At 47.4% G+C, this 23,142-nt stretch overlaps 1 protein-coding gene across 6 annotated transcripts; it reads right to left on the minus strand.

The window, feature by feature from the left end:
* Nucleotides 1–19,586: 19,586 nt before the first annotated feature.
* Nucleotides 19,587–23,006, minus strand: LOC127292526 (putative ALA-interacting subunit 2). Of its 6 annotated transcripts, none has more exons than XR_007845178.2 (9): nt 22,841–23,006; nt 21,912–21,973; nt 21,745–21,819; nt 21,528–21,644; nt 21,233–21,303; nt 20,855–21,149; nt 20,393–20,694; nt 20,065–20,145; nt 19,587–19,986 (listed from the first exon to the last, which is right to left on the minus strand). XR_007845178.2 is itself a non-coding variant. In XM_051321946.2 (9 exons), exons 1-8 carry the CDS (start codon nt 22,908–22,910, stop codon nt 20,091–20,093), a joined length of 1,035 nt encoding a protein of 344 aa, XP_051177906.1. In that variant the 5' UTR covers nt 22,911–23,006; the 3' UTR covers nt 19,587–19,986; nt 20,065–20,090. The 6 variants fall into 6 exon arrangements, 4 of the variants coding, with proteins under 4 accessions (XP_051177906.1, XP_051177907.1, XP_051177905.1 ...); XR_007845177.2 differs by having other exon boundaries at nt 19,587–20,003; XM_051321946.2 differs by having other exon boundaries at nt 20,405–20,694.
* Nucleotides 23,007–23,142: the final 136 nt, after the last annotated feature.

Genomic DNA, 23,142 nt, shown 5'->3' on the forward strand with positions numbered 1-23,142 from the left:
CATTCCTGATATTATATGTAGATGACATATTATTGATCGGGAATGATATAGAACTATTAAGCAGTGTAAAAGGTTATTTGAATAATAGTTTTTCAATGAAAGACCTTGGTGAAGCATCGTATATATTAGGCATCAAGATTTATAGAGATAGATCAAGACGCCTAATAGGGCTATCACAGAGTACATATCTGGACAAGATTCTAAAGAAGTTTAGAATGGACGAAAGTAAGAAAGGGTTCTTACCTATGTTACTGTGCAAGGTCTTGAGTAAGACTCAAGGACCGGCTACGGCGAGAAGAAAGAGAAAGGATGAGTAATACCCCTATGCCTAGGCAGTAGGATCTAACATGTATGACATGATATGTACGAGACCGGATATATCACATGCTTTGTTAGTTTGACTAGCAGATATCAAAGTGATCCAGGAATGGAACATCGGACAGCGGTCAAGAATATCCCGAAGTATTTGAAAAGAACTAAGGAAATGTTTCTTTGTTATGAAGGTGACCAAGAGCTCGTTGTAAGCGTTTACACCGATGCAAGTTGGAACACTCATCCAGATGACTCTAAGTCACATTCTGGGTACCTGTTTATATTGAATGGTGCTCCAGAAAGCTGGTCAAGCTCGAAGCGGTGCACGGTGGCAAAGTCTTCAACGTAATCAGAGTACATAGCGGCTTCGGAGGCTTCATCGAAGCGGTATGGATGAAGAGGTTCATTGTAGAGCTCGGTGTGGTTCCTAGTGCAGTGGAGCCATTAATCATCTCTTTGTGATAATATGGGTGCCATCGCCAATGCACAAGAGCCAAGGTCACACAAGAGGCTGAAGCATATCAAGCTGCGTTACCACTCGATTCGCGAGTACATCGAAGATGGAGAAGTAAAGATTTGCAAAGTACACACTGATCTGAATGTAGCAGATCCGTTGACTAAAGCTCTCCCTAGGGCAAAGCATGACTAACACCAGAATGCCATGGGTATTAGGTATATTACAATGTAATCTAGAGTATTGACTCTAGTGCAAGTGGGAGACTGAAGGAGATATGCCCTAGAGGCAATAATAAAGTGGTTATTATTTATATCTTTATGTTTATGATAAATGTTTATATGTCATGCTATAATTGTATTAACCGAAACATTAGTACATGTGTGATATGTAGACAAACAAAGAGTCCCTAGTATGCCTCTTAACTAGCTTGTTGATTAATGGATGATTAGTTTCATAATCATGAACATTGGATGTTATTAATAACAAGGTTATATCATTGTATGAATGATGTAATGGACACACCCAATTAAGCGTAGCATAAGATCTCGTCATTAAGTTATTTGCTATAAGCTTTCGATACATAGTTACCTAGTCCTTATGACCATGAGATCATATAAATCACTTATACCGGAAAGGTACTTTGATTACACCAAACGCCACTGCGTAAATGGGTGGTTATAAAGGTGGGATTAAGTATCCGGAAAGTATGAGTTGAAGCATATGGATCAACAGTGGGATTTGTCCATCCCGGTGACGGATAGATATACTCTGGGCCCTCTCGGTGGAATGTCGTCTAATGTCTTGCAAGCATATGAATAAGTTCATAAGAGACCACATACCACGGTACGAGTAAAGAGTACTTGTCAGGAGACGAGGTTGAACAAGGTATAGAGTGATACCGATGATCAAACCTCGGACAAGTAAAATATCGCGTGACAAAGGGAATTGGTATCGTATGTGCATGGTTCATTCGATCACTAAAGTCATCGTTGAATATGTGGGAGCCATTATGGATCTCCAGATCCCGCTATTGGTTATTGGTCGGAGTGAGTACTCAACCATGTCCGCATAGTTCGCGAACCGTAGGGTGACACACTTAAAGTTGGATGTTGAAATGGTAGAACTTGAATATGGAATGGAGTTCAAATATTTGTTCGGAGTCCCGGATGAGATCCCGGACATCACGAGGAGTTCCGGAATGGTCCGGAGAATAAGATTCATATATAGGATGTCATTTTATGTGAATTAAAATGATCCAAAAGGTTCTATGAAGGTTCTAGAAGGTTCTAGAAAAGTCCGGAAGAAACCACCAAGGAAGGTGGAGTCCCGGAGGGACTCCACCTCCATGGCCGGCCAACCCTAGAGGGGGAGGAGTCCCAAGTGGACTCCCCCTATGGGGGCCAGCCACCCCCCACATGGAAGGGGGGAATCCCACCCCAAGTGGGATTCCCACCTTGGGTAGGTTTCCCTATCACATGGAAGGTTTTGGGTTCGGGTCTTATTCGGAGACTTGTAGTCCAACACTTGGGGCTTCCACCTATATAATGAGGGGCCAAGGGGAGGGGGCCGGCCACCCAAGAACCACAAGGTGGCCGCACCCCTATAGTGGCCGGCGCCCCCTCTCCCCAAACCCTAGCGGCCTCTCTCCTCCACCACATCCCGCACGCTTAAGCGAAACTCCACCGGATTTCTCCACCACCACCGACACCACGCCATCGTGCTGTCGGATTCAAGAGGAGCTACTACTTCCGCTGCCCGCTGGAACGGGAGGTGGACGTCGTCTTCATCAACAACCGAACGTGTGACCGAGTACGGAGGTGCTGCCCGTTCGTGGCGCCGGTGATCAAGATCTTCTACGCGCTTTTGCAAACGGCAAGTGAACGTCTACCGCAGCAACAAGAGCCTCATCTTGTAGGCTTTGGAATCTCTTCAAGGGTGAGACTCGATAAACCCCTCGTTGCTACCGTCTTCTAGATTGCATCTTGGATTGGATTGCGTGTTCGCGGTAGGAAATTTTTTGTTTTCTATGCAACGTTATCCTACACCAAGGTGGACCTTGCCATGAAGCAATGTGCAATCTTGAATTGAGGGTTCTCATTGGGTGAATCAAAGAGAGAGGAAGAGGGAATGTTGGTAGTGACAATGGCGGCCACTTCTCTTGAGCTTTCCTCTTCATCATCACTAGCACTTTCAATCTCATCAGAAGAGTATTCTTCTTTAGTCACTAGCACAATCCTTGAGGGCCTTTTGCCCTTCTTGTTCTTGTTATAGAATTTCTTGTTGGGGGGCTTTGAATACTTGCCCTTTGAGTCTTTGCTCTTGTCCTTGGGGATGAGCCTTCCACCATGAGTCTCCCTATTCTCATAGGGACATTCGGCAATGAAATGGCGCTTGTCATTGCCATTGTAGCAAGATCTTGTTCTTGGGCCCGAGCTTGAGGGACCCTTGAGTTGTTTCTCTTGATGTTGTCTTCTTTGGCCTTGGATGGATCAATCCAAAAGGTGTTTGCATGGAACGCCATGTGGTCATGGTAGTGGTGTTCCAAGTCTTCCGGATAGGACAAGCTCCAAGATGCCATATAAGATTCTTGAGGAATCACTTCTTCCACGGAGTTGACCACCAAGGCAAGGTTGGACCCTTTTGACATCCCAAGAGCACGATTGCGAGAATCATGAGAGTTTTGCTCAAGCACCTTGAGAGCTTGCATCTCATGCACGGCTTGTTGAGAGGTGAGAGAGGCATAGCATTCTCTACCGACAAGAGTCTTGACATCAATAGGATCAAACGGCATCATACAATCAATGTACTTTTCCTTGATCCAAGAGTCATCAATGTGAGTGGCACCAACATTCCGGAAGGCACCGGCAACGGTGAGAAGTCTTCCATACATGTCTTCATGATCTTCATCCGGTAGCCTCATGAATCCTTCGGCTTTATTCCGAAGAGCATTATACTTGTTCCTTCTTGTGCTCTCACTTCCAATGCAACTCGCGGCCAAACCATCCCAAGCCTCCTTGGCGGTGGTGAAATCCCGAACACGAGACAACTCCTTTGTCCCCACACTAGTTTGAATCATGTGCAAGGCAGTGTTGTTGAGTTGACTATCAACCGTTTCTCTTCTAGTCAACTTGTCGGGGTTGTAAGGCTTGAAGCCTTCCACGATGATTCTCCAAAGTTCATTGGAGGCACTGCGAACATGAGAGCTAAACTCAAATTGCCAAGTATCGTAATCATTAACAGAAAACTTAGGTGGGTCGCCCGGATGTTTATATGAGGATGGGGAACCGGTATATCGGGAGATAGAAAAGGTGGAGGCACTCGATTGTAGCTCTCACCTCCACTAGTTCCCCTAGGAGATGCAATGGGGGATTTGATAGTGTTTAAGTTATCACCATCCACGGGTGTGGTAGCGGAGGGTAATACCGAAGCATCACCCTCTTCTAACGCATCCGTGACATTAACCTCTTTGGTGGGAGCCACGGGACGGGGCGGAGTCAAAAGCTCGGAAATCATCTTTCTCATGCTTTCCATTTGAGCTTCTATGGATGACATCAACGAATTGAAATCATCCATGGTGACCATCTTAGCCTCCCCTTCCATAGGTCCATCGTCCGGCATACTCTTAGGCGGTTCAGCCCGAAATAAGAGCCGAGGCTCTGATACCAATTGAAAGGATCGTATGCCGCACCTAGAGGGGGGGGGGGGTGAATAGGTGCTAACCAATTTTTAGTTCTTTTTCAATTTAGGCTTGACACAAAGGTAAATTCTCTAGATATGCAACTAAGTGAATTTACCTATATGACAAGATAAGCAACTAAGCAAGATATAGCTACGCAATATAAGAGATAGAATAGGATAGAGGTAACCGAGAGTGGAGCACGCGATGACACGGAGATGATTCCCGTAGTTCCCTTCCTTTGCAAGAAGGTACGTCTATGTTTGGAGGAGTGTGGTTGCTACGAAAGCCAAACCAACAGCCACGAAGGCTTCACTCAGATCTCCGGTGAGCAACGCCACGAAGGCCTAGCCCACTTCCACTAAGGGATTTCCTCGAGGCAGAAACCGGGCCTTTACAAGGTTCTTGGGGCACACATCCACAACTGAATTGGAGGCTCCCAAATCTATAACAATACAACAATCAACAACAACACATCAACACAAATCAACTAGGGAACCAAATAGGAACACTAGCATGAGATCCCTCAAACAAATGAGGGGGAAATGAAAAACGCTTCGGTGAGGATGTAGATCGGTGTCTTCTCCTTCGAATCTCCAAAGATCAAGAGCTTTGGTTGGGGGGAAGGAGATCTTGCAAATCTTGTGTTCTTGAGGTGGCTCTAATGGTGGTGAAGATTGGCAGATTTTTCTTGCAATGATTGAGCAGCTTGTCCCTTTGGAGAAGAGAGCTATTTATATGATTGGAGCTCTCAGATCTGACCGTTGGGGCGAAATTCACTAACACCGGAAGTTCCGGCTTGCACCGGAAGTACCGGCCAGGGCCGGAACTTCCGCCTTTGTCAGACATCCAGTTCAGAAGATGTTTGGGCGGAACTAGGGCGAAACTTCCGGTGACCGGAAGTTTCGGCCAAGTTCCGGCCAAGTTCCGGAATTGTGAGAAACCTTACTGGACTATACTGAGCCACAATTCGAGAATTCCGGAACTTGTCCGGAAGTTGGGCGGAAGTTCCGCTGACCGGAACTTCCGGCCAACTCCACCAGAACTTCCGGTCAGGGAATAACAACTGCACACAGAACTGCGCTGAGAGGCTTCTGCTGGATGCACCAGGGCGGAAGTTCCGCCAGCTGAGGCCGGAACTTACGCCAGAGATAAAAAGCCTTCATAACTTCAGAACAGCCATACCATTTCACCGATCAAATATATTTCTCGAAAGCTTGTACCTGTCTACATCAACACACATAAATATATACCTAGTGCTGACATCAAACACACAAAACCCAAAAGGGCGGGAAATGTTCTTTCAGATGGGTCGGCCCTGCCACTTCCCGCCTCGCTTTTTGGTATGTACGGCGTTCCCGATGCGTGCCTGTGGGGCGAGGACGGGCTCGGGGTACCGAATAGCGTATCGGGGTGCGCCAGACAAAAAAACAGCTTTGAGGGACGCGACTTGGTAGGTTTTTTTTGTCCTACGTGCCTCAAAATCCTTTTGGGGACGGTGGGGGAACCGGCTGGAGATACTCTCACAGCACGTGTTGCACGTTGGCATGGTAGAGTTGCGGTGCAACAAAAGACGAACGTGTAGCAACATGCAAGATGCCCCCGCCTTGTTAATCATGCGGCCACCTCTTGTCTGAGACGGACGTATTTTTATGCCCGACACCGTCCGTTTGCATCGCGCTGCGGACGCTAGAATGACCGTTTTTGTCCACATGTCCGTTTGCGTCTGGGGTCTGCTCCAGCGGGGCGACGCATTAATTTTTTTTCCTTTTTTATCCCTCTTCTCCTATAATTAAACATAGTTTCAAATATTACATTTTGAAACATGATTTTACACAAACTAACACATAGTTTGGAACATGGTTTACACAAACTAACACATAGTTTGAACCATGGTCGACACAAATATAAAAAGTTTAAAAAAAGAAGTCAGTTGTGTTGATTTCCGTATGTTCGAGGGCACACCCAACCACCGAAACTGGAAAATCCAGCGGGAGGATATGATGCCCTTGTTGGTTCTACCGATGAGGCGAACATCCAGAAACCTCGACAACTAGCTTCGTCTGGCCCGTAGCCAGATTCGCTGCAAAGAAGCACTCGACGTTCTAACTATCGGTGTCGGAGCTGTAGTCGTCGGTGTGGAAGTGCATGCGGCAGGCCGTGTCGTCGAACACCTTGACGATCATCTCGCCGCCCCCCTCGTAGAGGAAGGTGAGCTGGCAGCCGGGCTCGAGGTCGAGGTCACGGGCGAACTTGTCCCACCCCGTGTGCAGGTATATCTTGCCCTTCCCGTCGAACAGGACATCCACGGTCCAGCGGTAGAAGTTGCAGCTGGCCTACCGTAGCTGCAACTGCGTCGGCTCGACGCCGTCGACAAACTCGGCGAACTTGTCCGGTAGCCGCTTGATAGAGAGTGGGTCGTCGTCGATGCGAGGAGGAACTCGAAGCAGCGCTCCTCCTGCGAGGACGAGGAGGGCGCAGGCGACGGCGAGCGTGGGGTCGTAGCTGCACCACCACGGCGGCCCCTACCCCGGCCATGGGGATGACCAGGGCCGTGGCCTCGACCGCCTCACCGGCCACCAGGACCGGCCATGGACTTCCTCGTGGGCTTGGCTGCGTCGCAGGAACACCTAGGCGGCGCTATGGTCGAGCTTTGTGGCGGCTAGGGTTTCTTTTGGAGGAATGGATGAGGAAGAAGAAGGCGCGCCCCTTTATATTGGCCGGCGGCATGCGGTGGCCGCTGGACGCGTGGCGTCGCCATTAACGTGGTTGGCGGAGGTGGGCGACCGCTCGGCAGCCGAGGCATCGTCGCCATTAACGTGGCGCAGAGTGCCGAAGCGATCCGCGCAGTCGCTGGCGCGTTTGAGAAGACGCATCGAGGCAGGGTCGCCGCCAGGCGGGCCCGATGGAACGTCCGCCAGACGCGAGCGGACGTTTCCGGACGTCCGCAGAGACGCATTCGAGGCGCATATTTGGGCCAGATTTGCGTCTCCGCAGACAGCCCGATCACTTTGCGTCGCCCTGCTAGAAGTGATACCAGACGCATTTCCAGTCATGGCGGACGAAAACTGTTGCTGAGCTTGCCGAGATGCCCTAAACACAAGGTGGCTAGCTAGCTATGGCTGCTGGCCTCCAAATAGTACTGGGACGCTGCTCATTTCTAACCAACTCAACAGTAAACACCTGCGTATTCTTGTGTGGTGCTTCCCTTTCCCTCTCAACATTTTTGGCTGCACTGCACGTGACGTGATGGCAACACGACGCGTCGGTAAAGTCGAATAATTGGACGTACAGCGTGTCATCTCCATGCATCAGTCGTACGTCCACGGACCACGGCAGCCACAGCCAGGAGGAGGTAGGGCTGGACGTGACTGTTCCCATTTCTAAGGGCATTTTTAGCGGATATTTTTTTGTGTCGATTTAAATGGTTAAAATTGATCGTGTGTCCGTTTACATTTAAAGGTGTCTCCAGCGGTCTGACATTTCTTTTTTAGATTTTCCATTTAATTGAAAAAACATAATTTACATAGGAAATAAGCGAAAATAAATACAAAACTAAAAGGTCCATGGAGCGCCTGCTACCCTAGCCTACTCCTCGTACTCGTCAATGGCGACGATCTCTGGATCGCCCACGGCCAGTTGGCAACCGGCGGAGCATACGACGGTGATGGAGGTGGATGTGGAGGTGGAGGTGGAGCGGCCGGTGTAGCCCACGAATTGAACGACGGAGGTGGAGGTGGTGGCGGGTGCGGGTGCGGGGCCGAATTCTGCAGTGCCTGTTCGAGGGCCTCATCGTCCGTGAGGCATGCTGGCATGATGTCGCTGACGTACCGGGGCAACGGCGGGGGCGCCTGCGGCACCTCCGACACGAGGATGCCGAGCCTCACGATCTCGTGTCGGTAATCGTATTCAGCAGCTGGAACTCCTGGCCCTCCTCGTCTGGAAGACGCTGCCGGCGAAGTTGTCGCAAGCATCACTAGCCTCCTCATTGTAATAGGCGAGCGCAGGGTCGTCCTGGGAAGGTGCAGGAGGGGGCGGCTGCTGTGCTCGACGAGGCGCAGTAGGGCATGCGTGCGGTCGAGGTGGACCGAACGGGTAGTTCCGGTCACCGATAAATCCGAGACTTTTAGGCCACGTTTGCCTATTGGCAGATAGCTCGGTCGTTATGCGTCGAACAGCTAGGCTAAGGTGCAGACGCATATTTTGGCCACTCGATCGCAAATGATCGTTTCATGTTTTCGTTAATGTCGAGCCGTGGATGAAGGCCCGGCCAATAAAGCCGATCGCAACGACTTTTCCTTTTCGGAGCCGGCGAGCGAAAGAAAGATCCGAATTATTGCGCCACCAGACTGAACTGACTCCTCTGGGCTCTGGCGACGCTACTCGTAGTAGCTGTGTCGAGGGGAAAGATTAAAGGTGGCAGGGCAGCGGCATGAGATGAAACTGCGTGCACATGCTGCTTCAGGTAGCCGGGCAGAGGCTGTCCCCCTCTATCCCCTCCTGCATTCATTTTATTTGATGCTTTACCTGCAGGCTCCTGCAGCTGCCCTGCGTTCGTTCACGCCGCAGACTGCACACACCAGAGCAGCGCTGCGCCGTCTGGTATGGGTGCGCATCTCCGAAATCATTTTTTTATCTTTTCCACGAGGAAACTGTACTCTTTTTCACATTTCACTATTTATTGGTCTAAGGGCATCTCTAGCGGCGCGACGCATTTCGGATGTCCAAATTGTCCGCTCGCGTTCGTTTGCATCGCCTGGCGGACGCCAAAATGACCACGAGGGGCAAAATGTCCGTTTGCGTCGGGGGCTACCTCTAGCGGTCCGACGCATTTTGGACATGCAAGTGTTTTTTTTTTTTGGTGCTACTTCTTTTCAATTTTGTTGAATGATCAAGTTTTAAACGCGAAAAAGTTATACTCAATGATTTCATGTTGGTCGAATCGAATAGATTATAGCCTAAACAATTAACCGGATACTTCAATCGACTAGATTCAAACATATTTAACATACAAAGAAGAAAAAAATTATAAACATATAAACTAAAACTATTTTTGGCTTTCTTGTTAGAAGGCCCTGCCTCGTCGTCGAAACTCCTGCGCCTCTTGCTTGTCACCTCCTCGTCGGAACTGGAGGACGACGCGCCCGTCGAGGAGTTGAAACTGGAAGAAATGACGTCTTCGTCGTCGTTGTCGGTGAATGGACGACGACGCGCCGCCCGCGCCCTGGACTTCTTCCTTGCCGCCGCCTTGTCGTCCGCCGCCTCCTGCGCCTCCAACCGGGCGAACTTGTTGTCGGGGTCCTCCTCCTCCTCCCGGCCCTCCTCCTTGTCCTCGGCGTCGCTGGCAGCGCCGCCTCCGTCCTCCTCCTGGCCTTCGCTGCCATTGCCGCCTCCGTCCTCCTCGTCCTCACTCGGCGTGGAGGCAGGGTCGCTGGGCGTGGAGCCCGGATCGCTTGGCGTCGCAGGGGATTCCCACCAATGCAGAAATCCAGGCGACTTGCCCTCGCTCTCCGAGTCGGACGACAGCGTGTAGTCGCTCATGGCGTGCCGGTGTTGGCGAAGAAGAAAAGAGGAAGAAGAAGGAGGCGGTTGAACTTGAATTACCGTAGACGCGGGGGTTATAATGTGTGCGGATTAACGACGGCGCGTATAACGAAGAGGCCGGCGGTTGCTCTTCCGCGGCGGTTCGGCGCTCCATTGATCGCCGCGGTTGCCACACCGGCGCGCGTTGTGAATTCGAGGCCGATCGAACCTAGGTCGCTGCCATGAGCATCCGCGGAGACGCAAACCTGACGCATATTTGGGCCAGGTTTGCGTCTCCGCGGAAGGTCCGGTCACTTTGCGTCACCCCGTTGGACCGCACGGACGCATTTCCGATCCGCACGGACGCAAACGGTCGCTTAGCGTCCATTTGCATCGCGCCGCTAGAGATGCCCTAAAGGCATCTCCGGCTCATCCTATTTCGGACATAATATATACTATTTGTTTTAGTTTGTTCTGGTCGGGTGGGGGACATTAAACTACTCCGTAGTTATTTGGTTACGTTTATCCGTTTAGGTTGGGCTAGCGGCCCGGCGCATTTTGATCTTATTGGTCTCATTTGATTTATTTTCATCTTATTTTCAACCCAATCTCTTCCTATGTATATGAAATAATAAAATTGCAATCAAATAAATATAAATAGCTTTGTAGCTTTATTACATCTAGATAAACTACATAGTTCAGATGCAATGTTGTGCAGGAAATAACAAAACACTAGTTCACAGTTTAAAAGATAAAGGTAAGATGGGATAACTACCCCTCATTAAGCATCTCCAGTCGCGTGCCCCAAATCGTCCCCCAAAGAACGCTGGATTGAGCGTTTGGGGACGTGTTTTGTTCGTGCCGCGTTTGGGGGACGTTGCTCCCCAGCCGCGTCCCCCAAACGCCGCCCCCGAACATTAAAAATACTTCTTTTTGGCATTTTTATTTCAATTTTCACAAACTAATGCATAATTGGGAACGTGGTTTACAGGAAGACACAGTTTGGAACATGGTTTTCCACAAACTAATACATAGTTTGAACCATAGTGGACACAAATATAAAATTTTGCAAAAAAACTAAACCTAACTAGGCCATGCATCGAAGATTTCTTGTGTTCGCTGCTAAGAAAGAACACTCGAGGGCACACCCAGACACACAAAATGAAAAATCCAGCGGGAGGATGGTGCCCTTGTTGGTTCTACCGATGAGGCGAACATCCAAAAACTTCCGTGCACGTATTTGCTGCGAATAAACAACACTCTTCATCATCAGTCGTCCTCCTCGTCGGTGTTGTCACCGTGGCAGCGCGTCTCGTCGAATACCTTGACGCTCATGTCCCTGTCGCTGAAGTAGGAGAACAGGAGGATGAAGCCGGCTTCGAGGCTGTGGTGGCGCGCGAACTTCTCCCAGCCGATGTTGAGGTACATCTTGTCACGCGCGTCGTAGATCACGTCGACGATCCACCGGTAGTAGCCGCACGCAGCCTCCCGCAGATGCATCGTGCGCGGGCAGGCATCGCCGGCGACGTACTCGGCGAAGGAGTCCGGCAGACTCTGGATGCCGCGTGGGTCGCCCTTGAGGGCGAGGACGAACTCGAACAGCACGCCCGGCTCCACGTCCATCTCCGACGGTGAAGATGACGACGTGGCAGGCGACGACGAGCGTGACGCTCTGCCGCGGCCACGACCACGACCACGACCACGGCCGCGAGGTCGGCCTCCGCCTCTACCAGACATGGCGTCGTCTCTTTTTGAGATGGTGGCAGCTAGGGTTGGGGAGAGAGGCGCTAGGGTTTGTGTGTGATAGGGACGACGAGAGGCGGCCCTTTTTATAGGTCGGAGGGAGGCGGGGGAGAGGTGGCGCTCATTAACGCCGGCACGCAGAGCTAGGCGCGACGAGACGCGTCGCTGCGCCTCTGCGGGAACTGCACCGTCGCTGCGCGCCAATAACTTCTGTTGCAAGGTAGGCGACGGTAAGATTAAAATTTATTGTGCCGCTGACGGGTCGGCCCCGCCAGTCCCCGCCCCACTTTTCGGTGTGTCCGTCGTCCCCGGTGCGTCCCCTGTGGGGCGGGGATAGGCTCGGGGCGCCGGACACCGTATCGGGGCGCGCCGGACAAAAATGGGTTTAGGGGACGCGACTGGAACCGTGCATATGAAGGAACTACTCAAACGTTGAAGCCCCAGGTTGTAGCTCAACCAAGTTGAGGTCATGGAGGTTGTCATCATTCTCTTGCTCAACGATTATGGTGTGATCACACAACAGGTCATCACCTCCCACATGGTCTGATTATTCCATGTTTTAGCGAGGTGACAAACAGTAGTCCACCGAGGTCGGAGCACACCAAATGCATGTTCTACATATTTCCTGCATGTCTCTTGCTATTTCACAAACCTCTTCTCCTTCTGTGTTTGAGGATCATGGATCGTCTTCACTAGTATGGCTCATCTAGGATAGATTCCATCAACTAAATAATATGGCTTATCATATGAATTGCAATTTATCTCATAGTGAGCCACTGGAGCATTGCCTTCAACAAGCCCGGAGAATACTGAAGAGAGACGGAGCATGTTGATGTCATTGTGGGTACCGGCTATGCCAAAGAAAGGGTTCCAAATCCACGGATCATGTGATGCAACTGCCTCAAGAATGATAGTGCATCTCTCTGCATCCCCTCTATACTACCCCTGCCATGCGAAAGGGTAGTTCTTCCACTCCCAGTGCATGTATTCTATGCTCCAGATCATCCCGGAAGCCCCCGTGCCACATTGATTGACAACATCCAGGGCAGTGTCGGTAGCTACTGTCTCTCTCAAGTAAACCTCGCCAAACAACACAATCATGGCTCGACAAACTTGTACTTCACATCGAGGTAGGTGGTCTCGTTCATTCACAGGTAATCATCACGAGATCACCCGACAATCCATATGCAAGCATATGAATAGCTGCAGAACACTTCTAATAAAAGGTGAAGCCTAACTTACAAGTGGCATCGGTCTTGCATCTGAACTAGGGGCCGTAGTCCCTGACGCCTCGTAGAATAGTCAAGATTAAGTCTCTTGGCATCCAAAAGTGGCGGTGGAACATGGTCACATTAAAGGCATGCTTCGTGGGGGTGGAAGTAGTCCCTCTAGAGTCGGTAGTGGCCAGCCTCTTGATTGCACGCCGCATTGCCCGTGTTAGGCCTCTACGAGCCCCTGCACAATAGTTGTTGCCTCTCAGTATGGTCATCGAGGAGGGAGGCCGCGGCAATCATGAACTCCGAAGAGCCGTCTGACTCCTCGTTTGATGAGTTGACCATGACGTTGTTGTAGAAGAACTCGATCAAATTGCTGAGGTCAACAAGGACGAATCAAAGGCCAGTCTAGATGGCGCAAATGGCCGAAAATGGTCTAGGTTTTTTACCCCAAAATCGGCCTCACAATTGGACCAATAGTTCTTGGGAGTCAATGCCAATGGTCAGGTCCGAGCAAGCGGGTGGCAAACAGGGTCCTAGAATGATGCCGGTGAGTTCTCTCTAGGACACTGACACCACTCATGGCATCCAAAGAGTTGCGGCCTAAACAGAGGATGCCGACAATGGTGAGGCGGCGGGGCGGGCGGTGTTGTCGCTCTAGGGCTGCAAAGGGAAGAAGGACACAATTTGGTGGCTACCAGGTTTGGTGTCCCTGGCGAGCAAGCCCTAGGTTAATTTAGAGGAACATGCATAGCCGTGGGTTGTTGTCCGTGCCAACGCAATTCGAGCCCAAATTTGGCCCGTGAATGTGCTCGCGTGGGCAGGCCGGTCATTGTGCGCCGGGACGCTCAACTAGGGTTTTGCCCATTATCTGTCGGTGCGGAGATGGCCTAACCTATTGCAGCTTCCACCCCTTGGTCATCTAATCAACGATATAACCCGATTAATAGCAAAACTAGCAAAAGTGGCACATGTGCTTCCCTAGTCAATGTTCTAATTTATACACACAGATTGTAGGATGATTAAAAAATTATAGAAAAGTAATTTCTTATCCAAAAACTGCGAAAAAATGTGGATGCACTCTAGGACATAATTGACGCGGTTTATACGAAGCATCAAAGTTCACTAGAAAAGGTTTGGCCGTTTATTTTTACAAATAGATAATCGACTCACTAAATAAATTGCACTATACTAAAACAATTAACCATCAATTTTTTATTTTATTAATGCTTTATAGGATGCAGTGAACGTATTCTCTGACATAAATTGTTTGTTTGAAAGTTTACTTTAATTGTCTTCACATAAAGCACTTATTACGTTTTCATAAATTTTGGAGGTACACTTGTTTTCTCCTGCTTTGCAAATAATCATTTGAACTTTTTTTTAGTAATTTTTTATGTTTCTTTCGAAATGAATATATTATAGCCTAGAGTGCATCCACAAAAAGTCTCAATTTTTGCATGAATAATTATTTTTCTATGAAGTTTAATCATTCTAAAATCTTTGTACATAAACTAGAGCAGTGACATTTGGACTCCACCTTTCGGTCTTAGTGTCAACCGGGGTAATATGTTGATTAGATGACACACCGGTGGATGTTGTGACAGATTAGACCAATAAGTTGTGAAATATGCACAAAAAAGGCATTCAATAAGGTGGAATGCATGCGAAGATATTTGGTTGTAAAAATGCATGCACTTCTTTTGCTCCATGTTACAAGATGTTTCAGATATTTCGATATGGAACTAGATAAGAATCGAAATGAGTGAAATGAAACACATTTAATTACATTAATTTCTATTTAAAATACATTTGTTTACAATAATAGTAAACGGAGGAAGTAGTGTTTTGGTTTACTGTTTCGCTACGTTATCTTTTCAGGCTACTCTATCTAGCTTAACTTAAACACCAAACTGTGGACGTGGCGTCGTGATCATGCAATGTTTCCCTGCCCGACGACGCCCTGATTTGTAAAGGCTTGGTCGCCATGGCATGCATATGGGGGCACGGCACCACATTCCTTGTAAAGAGGCCGCCTCGAACATCCAGCAAACTTTATCGATACGCACACGAATAAGGCCACGCAGGCAGCGATGTGACAAACCTAGGTCTACTCCTGCTACGAGGCTCCTTGATTTGGCGTCGGACTAATTCAGCAAGGGGCAGTGTACCAAATTGGGTTGGGGATAGCATACCAGGCAGCTGCTGATTGGCTCAACTCCACGCCACTTATCATGTTGCCATTGGCTATGTCGTTGGACACATGTCGGCCATCCGGAGTACTGTTGTCAATTAAGTACGGATTTTCTTTTGAAAGTGTTTCTTTTTGCTGAAATATATTTAGCATGCCGTTCACTCCACCGTGAGATCTCCACCTGAAAGTGCAGAGCTCCTCGAACACAGCTAGCTAGGTACACATTCAACCCAAATCAGCTTGCATTTTTTGGGATTGTGGTAGAGGATCACGTCATATCTCAAGTGTTTGTGCAACATGGATGCTCTTATTATTATTATTCACGGCAACCAGACTAATCACAAGTTTTTTTCCTTTTTTTTCAAACCATGTAGGAAAACTGCATGTATATATATTAGGAAGAAGAAAAAAGACCCATAAGAGATCAAAGTACATATAAAACAGGTTAACAATGAAGCGATCCGACAAACCACAAGCAAAACTAAACACAGAAGGACAAGCTATAGCGTGGCACAACCCAACTACATGTTAGGCAACACGAAGCGACCTTTACTAGCTACATGAACTTGTGATTAGTTTGAACAGATCAAGACTAATCACAAGTTCATGCATATACATAACCATAGGAATGTTTTTACAGGAAACATCTGAAGATATGTACTCTACGAAACGAGAAACAGTAATCAGAGCCCATTTTCTTGTTGTCGTATAACAACTGAATATACCTGGATAAACAATAATCAGAGCTAAACTTGTCACTTGATACCATATGTATATGGTTAAAGTATGCAATATTAAATATTCCTGGACAAATATATAGTGGAGAAAGGAATTTTGGGATACGTGGGATATGAATGCCATGCTCTCCTGCTTGTTCTCATCCTCTCCCCTTTTGCTTCCTACAGACACATTGAGTATTTGCAATCAGGAAGAAAAAATGAATCACCAGTTGAGAATACAACTCTGTCTGTTATCTTTGCACCCTAAATATCAGAAGAACCTTAATTAATTAGTCGATTTAGCTCTATCTTTTGCGATGGCCACTCATTGATATGATATTGCACTGAGATCACACCATCCGCGACAAGTAGAAAAGAACGATGCCGACATGACCGCATGATAAAGTTGGCAATCTTGAGACATTCAGCAGGCTGAGCCTCAGTGTAATTAACACACGCGCTAAAAAGACGGAGATTCTTCAACAGAGCGCAAGCGCCGTGCCACCCTGCGCCACGTTCATGGTCCATCCACCGTACGTAGTTTGCTTCACCGGAACTGCTAGCTACTGTATCAAACATCATCAGCAGCAGCAACTCATCATGCATGACAAGGTGGCGGAACAGTGCCAAACATGCATGTCCTACTCCTACTCCTACAGTCCTACCTGTAAAGTGTGAGGGCGTGTTTGGTTTCTAGCCATAATTTGCCAAATCAAAATATGGTTAGCCACAAAAGTGTGGACCAATTTGCTAGTCTCGGTCGAATTTCGTGTACCACAGGGACAGGCTCTATGTATGTTAGCCCCTTGCAAACGAGTTTCAGACCACTTTTAGCACTTAGCTTGTGAACGCTTCTTGTCGCCCGAGGCAACTCAGCCCGCTTTGTTTGGTAGGATGCCCACAGCCCACAGCCTTTCTTGCTTTGCTAGTGTAACACAGCTATTGTTTGGTTACACACATGAGGACGTAACTTTTTTTTTATTATAGTGGTGAGGTTACCCAGCTACCGTGACTGAATAATACTAGCACACTACAACAATTCAGTTTATCAAAAGGGAGTGATAATATGCAGCAACACCCTGCATAATTCAGTTTATCAAAAGGGAGTGATAATAGGCAGCAACACCCTACATAAGAGTTACCCTAATGGGTGATGCACCACGAGTAAAGCAACAATAACTCGTGATGCATTAGTGGCTCATCATAAAAGGAGTTAGTATATACCACCTCCAACAAGTTCATCATATTACAGAACATGGATTATGTTTAATCAAGCCCTAACTAAAGGAGTGATATGAGACCACCTCCCAAAATATACATGCATGATCTCTTTTACAGTTCATGACTAGCACCGATAGATGTTGAACATCAACAAAGAAGCACTAAGCAAACCATTTGCGCACACAATGTCCTAAGTCAAGCCCTCCTCTCACCTGGTAACGGCCTAGCATATTCAGCACATTCGATTTTGTGCTCAACAATGTAGTTCAGTGTCTTGATCAGAAAGTGTGGTTCGAAGAATTGCTTCTTGAAAATAAGCCCGGGCATGAAGACAATATTCATCTGAGCATAGTTCACTATGGGCTTGTTCATGAACCCATGGTGCTTTGGGTAGCACTGCGATTGACAAGGACAAAGTGTTAGTGTAGATCAAAATGTACGTATGAACAAACTCAATGCAAAACAGAGCCACACTATCTTACCAGGAGGTGCTGCCTCAGATCATAAAGCAAATGTTTTCATACATTTGAGTTTGCCTCCCTCTTTTACCTTGCAAATCATGGTCCACATGGTCCCCTACTTTCCTGGTGTGGTTGTACAGCGGAAGTGCTCACTGAGATACTAGTAGAGTCAAGAACATCATTCACATCCTTCTTCATCTGGCTCTCTTTGAAGCCATGGCTACAACTATTCCCGCTCTTGACAAGGTCAACTAACTGGTTAAGGATGAACTTTGGTGGAAATTGTTCCCAAACCATTGAAGGTTTCAGTGCATACAGTGATTTATCATGCACAAATGGGGGATGGGGGGTTGACATACATATCTTAGCTAATAGGTGAAATATTAGAGGTTTCTTAATGTCACAGGGACAACATGTAGCACTGAGATCGGGGTAGAGGGAGAATCCGGCAGGACCGCCGTAGCCATGCTCAAGGGAGAACCGGGAAGGGTCACCATTGTTGTCTTCGAGGGAGAAGACACGACCTATAATCGAAGCCATCAAATCCACCCCCATCTACCACATGCTTAGATCCGAGCTAGAACGAGGGTTTGAGATGCTTACAACCACCGAAAGATTCGGGGCAGAGGAAGAAGCTAGCACGCGGCGGCCGGTCGCCACCGCAACCTCGGTGACTTAGCCGGTGACGAAGCTCTAGCCACAACCTCGCCATGTTGATGGATTTCAAAAGGTGGAGGAGCAGGAAGAGGGCCAAATGGATTTGGATTTGGCCGTGAGAGTGGCACCTATAAATACGGCGGCGAAATTTCGGGGCGGTGACCGAATTTGTCCCGCCTCGCCGTTCTGTGCGAGCTTGCGCCATCTCCGTCACCGGCTTTGCAGGGACGCCACATTGTGGATTAGACGAAGGTGGGTCCACGGAAACGGCGAATTCAATAGTTTCTCTGCGAGCTGCCAAAGACAGGCTCTAGACATGGCTACATATGCATCTGGACCTGAAGCCTGATCGACACTGCGCTGATCGATACAGATATACGATGCAGCATCCTCCGAACTCTGTACAAGTCCTAAACAACACTCCTGCCATGCAGCACTGTCTGAATTGCCAACACAAGTGTGTTTAGTTTGGTCTGGGAAGGCACTATTTATTCCAAGAATAATTCATTTCTTCTGCTATTTTGAAGAATATTTTTTTAGATCAACATCTTTTGAACAAATGAGTAGGGCAACCAGCAGAAGAGATCAGATGATGAGATGGAAGAGACAAAATCATGATAGTGGAGACGAGACCAAATCATGGATTGAAAGCTAAAAGTCGTGGACACAAGGCAGCTTTAGGATCGATGTCACATCCAATGGCGCATGCAGCAGCTGCTGCAGCAACAGTGAAGTGATTAGTTGCTGTCTGTCCCCAGTTAAGCGTTAAGCGATCGACCAGCAGCTAGCTGAAAAGGACGCTGACCTGATGGAGCATTTGTGATGTGAGCTTCTGATCGATCTTATACATCGCGACCAGGCCAGAGTCGTCGAGTGTCACGTCCGTCTGCGACAGGATGAAGCTTCAGGAAGCAGCGAGCCTAGAATGCGTTGCATCTGTTCTCATGTGGCTGTCACATGAGGCAAGCAGACGTGCAGTGCCGGAGACTATCGGGGAAGAGGCAGCCGCGAGCTGAGACGGTTGGTGTCGTCCATGGGAGATGTGATCAAACATGGTGGACGAAGCAGGGTAAGAAGAAAATAATTATGGAATGGTGGGAGTAGTAGATTTGATTACCAACATAGAAATAATTACAGATAACTATCCATAACTGTAATGGCAGTTGAAGAATTGTCTCAAGATTTCCAGAGGATCATCTTTGAGCACCATCCACGTGAAGCAATGTTAGCTAGTTTTGCTAAACAATCATCAACCGTTGTTTGGCATGATGTACCTCCACGTTTCTTATCCCAAGTATTGTTAAATGATGTAACGCTACTTACTAGCTAATAAAATCCCTTTGGTGTTCAAAAAACTTAATACAACAAGGTACACCACGAAATATAGAGTTGTCTTCAAAATTTAGAACTAGCATAATCTTAAGCCAATTAATTAATGGTCAACATATCGAACAATGTCAATATCCTAACCGATATGTGGCACAGATGTAGCATATGCTTTCATTCCAAGTGTGAAACTGGAGATACATACACTCAATACAACATCATGTACACGGTATGCTGCTTTACATATATCCATGTATACGACACAGTAGTTTCCCTGAAGGACGCCTAAGAGCGGTAGCCTAAATTCCACGAACATGATAGTGAATTACGGACATCTTCCCACGGCAGTAATCAAGCATTTTGTTCTCCAACAGTGTGGAACCAGAAGCTGCTACTTTACCATCACCCTTCAGAAGCACGAGCATGGTGCGGCAAGGAAACCTCCGGTCGGGGTTCTACCCCGCTAGGTGCATGACAGAGTACCTGGAATATCATCTCAACTGTATGTTGTCTCAGGAACGAGGGAAGAGAATGTTTTGCAAGCGGTAATCAGGCGTATACCTTACACAAACAACTAGACGGAAACCTCAGCTACTGCTGTTTTTCCTACTCCAAGTTACATAAGCAGCATCACCATGTGGCCTGCAAATTCATTGAACTATGAGAGGAAAAATTTACCTGATCAACAAACTACAGTATATTGCATATCTGAATACGCCTGCAATAAAACAATCCAAAGGAGTTTCTGTTTACTGTTACGTGCAGTGTTAGTTAGGTTGTTATGAGAAAACAAAATCACAGGCTAGTATTTATCGCCTTCAGACAACATACTCTAAGAGAGATATACACGACGTAAGAAGGGCCATACAAGATAATTCAAAACATTCACCTTCTTGATTACCTTGGAACTTTCACATGAATCAGAGCAAAGAGAATGGACAAGAAAATGCTCAGGGAACCAGTGATCATATATGCATATCCAAGAAAGTCATTCTTGCCACCCAGCCAGGTTGATGTTGTAAGAACTAGGCTTTTCTTCCCACCAAAAGTGTAGGTGTTGTAATTATTTGTTATGTGCATGGTAATGGTTTCATCAGCTTGAATATCCTCTTCAATGACACCATAGAGCTTTCGGAATTGGGGAAGGGCAGCTGTGCGCATCCACACAATAAGATCTTCCTGATTGCTCAGCTGGCAAACGGACACAGTCGGTTAGCTAACATGAAAGAAAACTAGTAATTCAGAAACTTATCTTCTTATGGTAAACTGAAGACTGGTTATTGAATGGGCAACCGAAAAAACTTGAGATAATTGTCACAAAAAACACCACTTGAGATACAGAAGTACTCACTGGTACATTAGGGTCAAGTTTTCCTCCACCGATCAAGGATCCATTCTGAAAGTTGAAAGGATAGACATCCTTCCCAAACTTATGTTCCCGATCACTTCTCCATGAAATATTTTTCCTATCAACCATTATATCCTTTGATCCACGGGTAAAACCATAAGTATCATTGAACAAGCTCCAGGCAATCAGTCCACAGGGAACAATCGGAAGGCCATTGCTCCTTTCTATCGGACTGCATGAGCTTTCAGTGTGTTCGAGGCCACGGCGTAGTTGCTTATCGCTTCTACTTTTGACATATCTGTTCACAATGAACAAGTTTGTTTGTTCAGAAAGCGAGAGCCTAGAGTTCTTCAAGACACTGACCAGTAAATAGATCATTACCTACGATGATTCTGGTAGAAATTGTCTAGTTCATAATAGACATATATTGGAGCTTTCATACGATACCGAACCTGCAAATATACATTCTCAAGTCTGGACATTTTTTTAAAGAAGTAAAATATAAGTAATAGCAACATTAGACAGATATGACTAGAAAAATACTGTAATATGTGCCTAACGTAATCTCGAAGTCCCAAACCAAACTTAGAATTTTCAGTTATAAATGAAAAAATAATATATAGACTCTGGTCTACTAACAAGTAAATAGGAGAAATAGGGTCTAATAACAAAGTACCTGCACTTTCTGAATACATTTCTTTGAAATCGAGCTGTCTTTGATATAGGCCTGCTTATTTCCTTTGTAAGCATTAGGTACGCAATCAATATCATAACGGTGAACGATTTCTGCAACCTGCACACCCAGAACAGGGAGCACCCTAGTGCGCATTTAGCATGATACCCAAACTAATGACAGTTCAGCATCTACCATACAGAAAAAAAAAAACAATTACACTGTTTGAAGCCTGAAGACAAACTAGCCCAATAGGTACAAAAGTGATCCCAATGATCAAGAAAATGGTTATCACCTGAAACAAGGGAAGTACTACCGTGTAAGTTACAAAGCAATACATAATACCATGGGTACAAAAACCTATGGTTAGGGCCAGTGCCAACTTACACATCCTGGTGTCATTGCCGGTTTCCAAGCTGGAAGATCCTGCTGGGTGAATCTATAGAATACTGCAAAACAACCGACATGGTCAACCTGGATAGCATGAGGCAGGGAAGAAACCAGTATGTAAATGCATAAACAACATTCACTGTCTCAATGTTTACTAATCAAATTCAGTAAATTTTGACACAAGGAAGATTGCTATTAGTGCATCAACATTGCATCTCATTTCCTCAATCGATTGGCCCTATGACATGGAAGGTTTTTTTTTCCATGCGACCCACGAGGGGGATCGATTTTCGTTATCAGAATGATAACGAAAACTCAACGACGATCTCAAAAGCATCCAGGTGCTGAAAAGTAAAAGACAGGGAAAGTAAATCGCTGCCTACTGCTAGCGTCCAACGTAGTGAACACACAATGGTAGGAGTTACATATGTACAGAACATGATGGGCACAAAGGGCCATCAGGCAACTGAACCAAGCAAACACAAAAGCTTTTCTGCAGATCATCTTCCAACCAGCCCCTCTTGTATGCAATGCAAAGGCAGATTAAGGAGATTATCAGCTCCATCCCTCAACGCAATTGCATCAGCAGAATTGTGATGAAGCCCTGCCCAATACTATAACATGGAAGGTGCTCACCTAATTTCCTCCCTTGCGAAATGCTCTCTGAATGCAACACACTAACATAGCATGCCCACACCTCAAATCACGTTCGAACTACCGAACAGACAAACAGCTAAGGAGAATACTAGTACCAAACGTCGAAGCAAGTCACTAGCTAAGAGGCGATCTGTCGCAAAAAAATCTCCCGGTCGCAGAGAGCAACCAAATCCTAGCACACGGGACATCCTGCTCACGCGTACGGAAGCACCAAGAAGCTCATGAGCTACCGAATCGAAAGCGACCGGTGTGGTCGGAACTCGGCTCACCTCCCGATCTCGCCGGCGGGAAGGAGCGCCCCGCGGAGCCTCCGGATGCCGAGGTGCTCGCCTCGTCCATCACGCCCACTAGCTCGCCGCACAGCTCCCGTCCGCTCGCCGGAGTCCGTGCTTCGCACCCAGGGGATCGGAGTCGCGGAAGAGAAGAAGAAGAATAGAAAGCAGGTGGAAGAAACCCAGAAGAAAGTAACCAAGGATACGGGCCTCAATTGGGCTCGCGAGATGGGCCCATATCCGGCCCATGCAGTTTGGGCTCTGGGTTGGGCCAAGCGGGCCGTGAAGCTGACGGCGTG

Source organism: Lolium perenne, chromosome 4 (genome assembly GCF_019359855.2).
Source record: "Lolium perenne isolate Kyuss_39 chromosome 4, Kyuss_2.0, whole genome shotgun sequence".
Taxonomy (NCBI): domain Eukaryota; kingdom Viridiplantae; phylum Streptophyta; class Magnoliopsida; order Poales; family Poaceae; genus Lolium; species Lolium perenne.